At 39.1% G+C, this 7,453-nt stretch overlaps 1 protein-coding gene across 2 annotated transcripts; it reads left to right on the top strand.

Annotated features, from left to right (window-relative positions):
* Positions 1–1,308: 1,308 nt before the first annotated feature.
* LOC124186810 (juvenile hormone esterase-like) lies at positions 1,309–6,086 on the top strand. 2 transcript variants are annotated; one of them, XM_046578835.1, is made up of 8 exons: positions 1,309–1,488; positions 3,662–3,944; positions 4,009–4,194; positions 4,265–4,464; positions 4,657–4,813; positions 5,028–5,345; positions 5,484–5,622; positions 5,738–6,086. In XM_046578835.1, the coding sequence occupies exons 1-8, from the start codon at positions 1,354–1,356 to the stop codon at positions 5,907–5,909; spliced, it is 1,590 nt and encodes a 529-aa protein (XP_046434791.1). In that variant the 5' UTR covers positions 1,309–1,353; the 3' UTR covers positions 5,910–6,086. The 2 variants fall into 2 exon arrangements, with proteins under 2 accessions (XP_046434791.1, XP_046434792.1); XM_046578836.1 differs by lacking the exon at positions 1,309–1,488 and adding an exon at positions 2,052–2,284.
* The last annotated feature ends 1,367 nt before the right edge of the window (positions 6,087–7,453 follow it).

The raw sequence follows: 7,453 nt of genomic DNA, 5'->3' as shown, positions 1-7,453 counted from the left end.
GCCGTGAGCTTGCGATATTGAAATGAGACCACTCTTTTTGTGGTGTGGTCCTTCTGGTACGTACGTACACGTAAGTCTGTTTGCATTCAGATTACCGTTAATATTATTTGACGATAAGGTTAACATCAACAAGAATGAATATTTCTCAAAACGGTTAGAAGATAAAAGAAAATTTATAGTATAATATAAGAATGACTAAAAAACGAAAATATAAAGGTTATAAGTATGTAAAAAGAATATATCAATTCATGGAACTAAATCGGTGATGTAAAATAAGTCTAATATTCAGGGGCGTTAGGCATCGAGGATGTGACAGTATATTAATTACCTTCGTATTAACGGGAAGATTTTGAAGTTTTTTCCACGGAATTCTGTGACCAACAGTATTAACAGTGAACAAAACGATCCATGTGCGTTGAATCAAATTTTTAGTCATTTCCCTAACACATTTTCTTGACACAAGTTTTACGTTATAGCAAGGAACTCTCATCGTGTTATCTAGAAAAATTTATAGTCAGCATGATCGTACAAAAGCTTGATTCAATTCTGCATTAAGTCGTCACAAGTATTTCGCCCGACAAAAGTATTTTATTGAATCAAGTAAGTACCGTGTTCGCTGCATTTGACTATAGCATTGAGTTGAATCAAAGGAATATCACTTGCCTCGAATAGCCCTTTCCCTCCGTGCAGGAAACTAACACCCCGATAATCTCGGTCGTTGTTTTCACGGCATTCTGGGTTCCTACAATTGAAATTCATAAAGTACTGCCCTGTATGATACCATTGATACTTATTTCGTCTGTATGAAAAACGATCTGACAAGCTCTAAATATCGTAGCAATAAAATTCTCGAACGATGGACATTGTTGTAGGGAAGTTGATATAGGGACTTGGAAGGAACATGCATTATATCCTATAGATAAATTGTTCGCGGGTAAGTACAGAATATGGATGAGTGCTTCCAGTCAGGGATCATCATCGGTTTCAAACTGACTAAAATGAACTTCATTGTAGCTAAATGCCAATTTCGATTTCCACGAAAATGTTGAGGTCACTGAAAGTTTTATGAACATTATGTTTCTCTCAAAAAGCTCTATGCGGGAGTACATGGCAATTACAGTAGTCGTTACCCACCGAGATTTACTCGTCGTATGATAGTTGCCAAATTCTGAAGTACCTTAAAATTATGAATCGCGCTATGAAGATAATACTGGCAACAGATTGTACTGAGATAACACATAAGTACGTCTTGAGGCCTTGAAGATAAGCTGGCTGAAAGTTTTTTAGAGACGCTTAATATTTAGTGGGTATTGAAGGCTTTGGAATTCAGTCTGACCACTCGTTACGTTCAGAATGGGCGGGTTAACCGTTAATGTGAAGCAGGGGTGGCTTCGCGGTACTAGGGAGAAAAGCTCTGTAGGAGGATCTTACATATCTTTCAATGGGATTCCCTTTGCAGCACCTCCCGTAGGAAATTTAAGATTCGCGGTGAGTTTTTCTACACAATAATGAGACTGCAAAAAATCTCCAGTGTTCGGGATTAACCAATACTGAGCATACTGTGCGACGTGATTATCCATTATTTGCATTGTTTTAAAATTCGTACCGTACAACTACTGGCTCCGTGTCTGATACCCCGTACCTCGTATCATGAGTGCTTTCATAAGCAGCTCAACGTAACCTTCATAACACTGAGGATTAGATATCCAGTCTAATATTTATTGGGCTGCAAACGTGTCTCTCGAACACAAAGATCTGACACGATTTACGTCTCGGCTTGTACTCATTCATTTTTCGTAAAATGCGATTATTAATTTAATTGAAAATGCAAAGTACCATATTTCCAAGCTCACAGAAAACGTCTCATAATTCTTTCAACTTTTTGTAATCCTCATGAAACTATTCTATTTGAAAATCTAATTTAGCTACGTAAGTATCGGGTTACGAGATAAAATGTTGGGTACCTGAATCGCTGTGCTCAATTAATGAGGTTCTCTTTTTGCTTCATAATCAGTTCATTATTTATCGATGCTACTCGTCAGTCAATGATGGCGCGTCTAAGATTCGAGAAGTGAGAATTACATGTATTCGTGTACGCTTAATTAGTTTATATCGTGACGATTGACGTATCAAATGATTGTCCCAGACTTTCACGTTCGTATACCAATTTACTGAACTGACTAGAATGAATGGGTATAGTGCGAAAGTTTGCATAGAAATGCAACAAGTGTCAACCGTCACTAGGCGGAATGATGGCCAGATAGAGCCCATGAGCGATAGAATGGTAAGATGACGGCTCCGTGTGCGAAAAGTTTTGGGGGGAAGAAGCATGGAGGCAACTATTGGCGTGGCGCTGATAAGACTACCTATTAAGAAGTCAGATTCTCCATCCAGGAAAGGTTTGAAGAGTCTAATTATTCATTCACAATCAAGTTGTAGTAAACATTGCTCAAGTTCTCCGTGTCAGATCTAAGGTTGACTGAGCTATGTTCCCCAACAATGCTATACATTTCTAAGATTAACCTTTTCCTATAGTCCTTTTCGCGGTGGAGGATGTCAACTTCGCGAAATTAAACTATGATTACATTCTACTCTGTGTTTTGTCATGGCTGCTTGTTTTTCCGGGTCTGATAGAATATTACGTTTATGTTCGTTGATTCTGGTCTTTAAGTGTCTGCTCGTTTGTTCTTTATAAAATATGTTGCAATCGATGCAAGGAATGCTATAGATCAGATTGGAGCATTTCTCAATTGGAACACGATCTTTGGGTGAAACAAACAGCTCTGACAAATTATTATTATTTTTAAAAACACGTTTTACACGAAACTTATTAAGAGCGCGTCCTATTTTTTGTGATGGGCATTTTACATCCGGAAAGGTGGTAAATATCTTGGGGGTAAAGTTGACGTCATCATAGTCTATGGCAACACCTAGTTCACCAGCGGGTTTGTTTCCAAGATGAAAGACTCTATCCTTGATGCGTTGATCAATTTCGGAGGATAATTATTGAGCAACGATACCTATATCATAAGTTTCGTGTTTTCTGTGTGGCACGAGTTGTCTACCAATAGGATAGCTCGCATACCCAACCAATCTCTGAAAATTTTTAAATTTGCACCGAGCTGGTCTTCCATCGGTTAGTTTTGCATCTGGACTCCACTTAGTGACCTGGCGATGTAAGTCGAATCGGTATAATTTAACAAAGTGATTTTTGAGTTGTCAATATGTATTTTGGAAGATACAGGGAAGTAGAAAGTAGAATAAGATCTATGTTGAGTGGCGTATTACAGTGCGTCCTGTTGCAAATCGAAAGCAAAATCCACCTTAGCTGGGGTTTTTGGGTTCATTCGAATATTTTGAAGATGTGACAGCAGTCTGTCAGTGTGCTATTGGAAAATGAAAACACATCTTTGTGGAACTCGCGACAAGAGAATCTGGTCGTAATCCTCAAATGGTGTGGCGACAAGATTTGTTGTTTGTTGAGTTCATAACTCACGTGTAGTTTGAGGAGTATCGACAAATTTTTAGGATCGGCAGCTGAAAAAATTCTCGTTTTCAATGAACTTATAAAATGTTGTGAGGGAGTTGTAAAATTACGCTATCATACTACACCGACTGAAGCGAAAAAAAATTGATTACGAACGTGTGAGTGGTTTGTCAGGATCCTAGACCTCCACTACCATGGACCGGCGTGCGAGATGCTTCAAAAGAGGGGCCGAAGTGCATCCAATTCGATTTAATGACGTCGACAATAGTCGGTGAAGAAGACTGCTTATACCTGAACGTAGCGACAACATCGTTGCAAGGATCGCGACCGGTGATGGTTTGGATTCACGGAGGAGCTTTCATCTTTGGTGACGGGAGCTCGGCCATGTACAGCCCTGACTACCTGATGAAGACCGACATTGTCTTTGTTTCGATACAATATAGACTCGGCGTTTTAGGTAAGTTCAATCGACGTTTTCCTCCCTTTGGTTTGATTACTGTAAGAAAATAATTAAATTCAAGGGTTTCTGCAACTCGATCATGAGGTGATGCCGGGAAATGCGGGTCTAAAGGATCAAGTAGCAGCTTTGAAATGGGTGAAGGAGAACATCTCTCAGTTTGGCGGTGACTCTAACAACATAACCATCTTCGGTGAAAGTGCCGGTAGTGCATCAGTACATTACCATCTTGTGTCCCCACTTTCCAAAGGTAAACAGCTGTCCGCAGCCACTTAAATCTATTTTTATCAGTTGTTTTTACCATCGCTGTTTGTATCTAGGTCTTTTTCACAAGGCCATCATGCAGAGTGGTGTAATATTGAATCCCTGGGTAATTACTCCTCCGTCAGTCGAGTCAGCTCATCGTCTCGCTGCACTACTTGGAAAGGAAACCACTGATGCTCACGAGATCGTCGAGCATCTGCGCACGATTCCAGCTCTTCAGCTTATACAAGCTGAACTGCAAATTCCGACTCCAGAGGTTGGTGAACCAGTCACATCAGAAAGAAACAGAATTAAAAAATATGACTGTTTGACATGAATTACTTGGGATTGTTTCTCTGATTATTGCCGATAATTTTTAGAAACAAATTCATAGGCTTTCTATTTCATGTAGGGCGTCATCAGCCCGAATATTTACGAATATGAGACTCCTCTCTAACTTGTTTTTCAGGATAAAATCCGCTTCTTATTCCCATTTCGGCCGAGTATTGATGACAAAAGTGAACAACCATTCCTACCGAAAAACGCGAAAGAACTTGCTGCGAAGGGTATCGACGTACCGGTGATAATCGGATACAACAGTCACGAGGGATTGCTTTTCTTGATGGGTAAGATGAAATATTGTATCAAACTAGTCTATGATAATCATACTCAGAGCAAATTTCCATGAAATGGAGAAAGATGTGCCGTTTAAACCATTGATGTTAGTTGATCCCAATAAATTCCCTCCACCAAATCCAATTTGTTTGTTACTTGTACAGTTTTTTCTTATCGGGACATTCTTTTTCTCTATGTATAAAACCGCATTTCAACCATTTACAGGACTTGTGGACGAGACACTTGAAACAGTGGATAAAAACTTCGAGGTTGTAGTGACTGAAAATGTGATCGCTGAAAATCCATCAAAAATATCCGAGGTAGCAAGTGAAATAAGAAATTTTTACTTCAAAGATAAATCAGTCACTCGAGAGACATTGGATGACTACGTCCAATGTTATGGTGATTTATACTTCGTTAATGGAGTCCTAAAGACAGTTGAATATCAGCAGAAGAAACCAAAGACACCGACCTACTTGTACAAATTTACTCGCGAAAATCCTCAATCCATGGGCAAACTTCTCTTCAAGGTGCCGCTAAAAGGTATCGCAAAATTTTCAACACTAATGATTTACTAGCAGTAAAAAAATTAATTCAACAAGTCGGGAAGATGTTGCTCAAGCGCTTGTACTTATCGTAACAATTCTTCAACCCAATTGACTTATCGTAATCCTCGTACAGGCGCTGCACACGCTGACGAACTCCCATATCTCTTCCATATGAAGCTGCACGCCGATCTGTTCAAATTCGAACCAAATTCTATCGAGCAAAAGTTATCCGATGCAATGGTCAAAATGTGGACGGATTTCGCAAAAACTGGGTAAACATCTCGTACAGTTTTGATAATTGCAGTGACACTAGTACAGTGTCAATTTCATAAAGATTCCCGAGATTTGGGTGATTGTGTTTACTTTTGTTCAATTCCTTTTCAATAGAAATCCAACACCTCAGACTGACAATGATTTGATACCAGTAAAATGGAGCCCAGTAACACGAACAAGTAAGAATTACCTAGAAATTGGCGACGAGCTCTCTGCTCGAGCAAATCCTGACGAAGAGGTATCTCAGCTGTTCAACCGTATCTCTGATATCGTTAAGAGTCAATAGAACGTCGCTATGAGGAATACTTCTCATGTGACCAGTGGGTGGAACGAATTATCATCTTCTAGGACTCCGCTTGAACTTCATCATATCTTGTCATGAAGCATAAACGCTGTTGTACTTATTTCAGGACTAAACGATTTTGATGAGACTTTGACTTAAATATTACCCTGTCTAGATACACATGCGTGAGTTTTATCGGCTGTTTGCCCAAGCTGGCCATCCCGAATTTCAGCTGTCAAACTGTTTCTGGCGGCGATGTAGTTAGTACGAATTTTTGAGGCTAGAATCTCAAATAATTGAGGTAACTTGGAAAGGTTTGGGAAGCATTTGTTATTGGGTCGGAAAGTTGATTCTTCAAAGACCCGTCGGAATTTAATGCTTATGCTATTTGAAAATTCCAACGTACACATTTTGTGGACGTTGGCCTGCCTGCATCGCAGACAAGAATATCGCTGCGGGAAGATTTCGCCGACCAATGAGATTGGATTATTTGGCGCATGCGCAGTTGATTTTCAAGATTCAAGAGATTGTCCCGGTATTGCAAAGTGAATTTCTGTGAATTGTCTGATGGCAGTCAAGTCTTTATGCTCTTGTACAATGCAATCAGTATCTTGAAGTTGTGTCACGTACTCTTTTTCATGAGTCACGCTACTTTCAACACTCTGTCCTTATTTTTGCCTGAACACGATGTTAGGTACAGTGATTTTTGACCGAATGAAATAACTATTGCAAACTACTTACTCAAGAACGAAGAAACAGTATCAATTTTCATTCCCACGTTTTTTCATTTATAAAAAATAGATTTGTTTTGGCATATGTTATTAACTCAAATTGCAAAATGTTTACGGTTGGTGAAATCTAGAGTATTTATAAAGACAATCGTGATGAATCACACGCTGTTCTTAAATACAAGGAGCAAATATATTTGCTATCTCCATTTCTGACTGATCAGAAGAAGTTTGATTTGAGTGACAACGATTTAAACTTTCTAGGTGATTAGAAGATGTCGTAGATAATTGGAAAATAATAGTCACCTTATTCCTACGTGGTGTTCGATATGTTACATCACGCCAAGTCGTGCATCTAATTGTCAGTCGGAATAATTCGTTGTTATTTTTCATGTTGGAATGTGTTTGGGATCCCCGTGATAATCCAGTATCAGTAATGTATCACGCACTGCTGCATTATTTTGCATCAGAAAGTAAATCTGCTTGGCCTTTAAACGTGATCGGCGTAGCTATGAAGTACGGTCGATACGTATTATCACCGCTTTTGAAAATGAGTTTGTGGAAATATACGGAATCCGATTCGTATATGGGTCATGAAAATTTGGCCTTGAGAATCTAGTTCTATAAATTCCGGTTGGTTACAAAATAAATAACCGAAATCGGCGTGAAGTGAATCTTTGGCGATAAGAGATATAATTTATCGGCGTACTTGACTCATTGGCTGAAAGTCACGGAATTTTTACCCAGACTTTGTGATGATGAAATTTTGGTTGTTCAATTGATGCCGAAGTATTTGTTACACGATGCTTTTATTGGAAC

This window comes from Neodiprion fabricii, chromosome 7 (assembly GCF_021155785.1).
Source record: "Neodiprion fabricii isolate iyNeoFabr1 chromosome 7, iyNeoFabr1.1, whole genome shotgun sequence".
NCBI lineage: Eukaryota > Metazoa > Arthropoda > Insecta > Hymenoptera > Diprionidae > Neodiprion > Neodiprion fabricii.
Note: the sequence above shows the minus strand (reverse complement) of the source record. Positions and strands in the feature narration are given on the sequence as shown.

Coding starts and splice junctions, on each gene's coding strand:
- LOC124186810 (XM_046578835.1), top strand. CDS start 1,354: ATGGGCGGGTTAACCGTTAATGTGAAGCAGGGGTGGCTTCGCGGTACT. Junction 3,945..4,008: donor ATATAGACTCGGCGTTTTAG/GTAAGTTCAATC, acceptor ATTAAATTCAAG/GGTTTCTGCAACTCGATCAT. Junction 5,623..5,737: donor ACGGATTTCGCAAAAACTGG/GTAAACATCTCG, acceptor CCTTTTCAATAG/AAATCCAACACCTCAGACTG.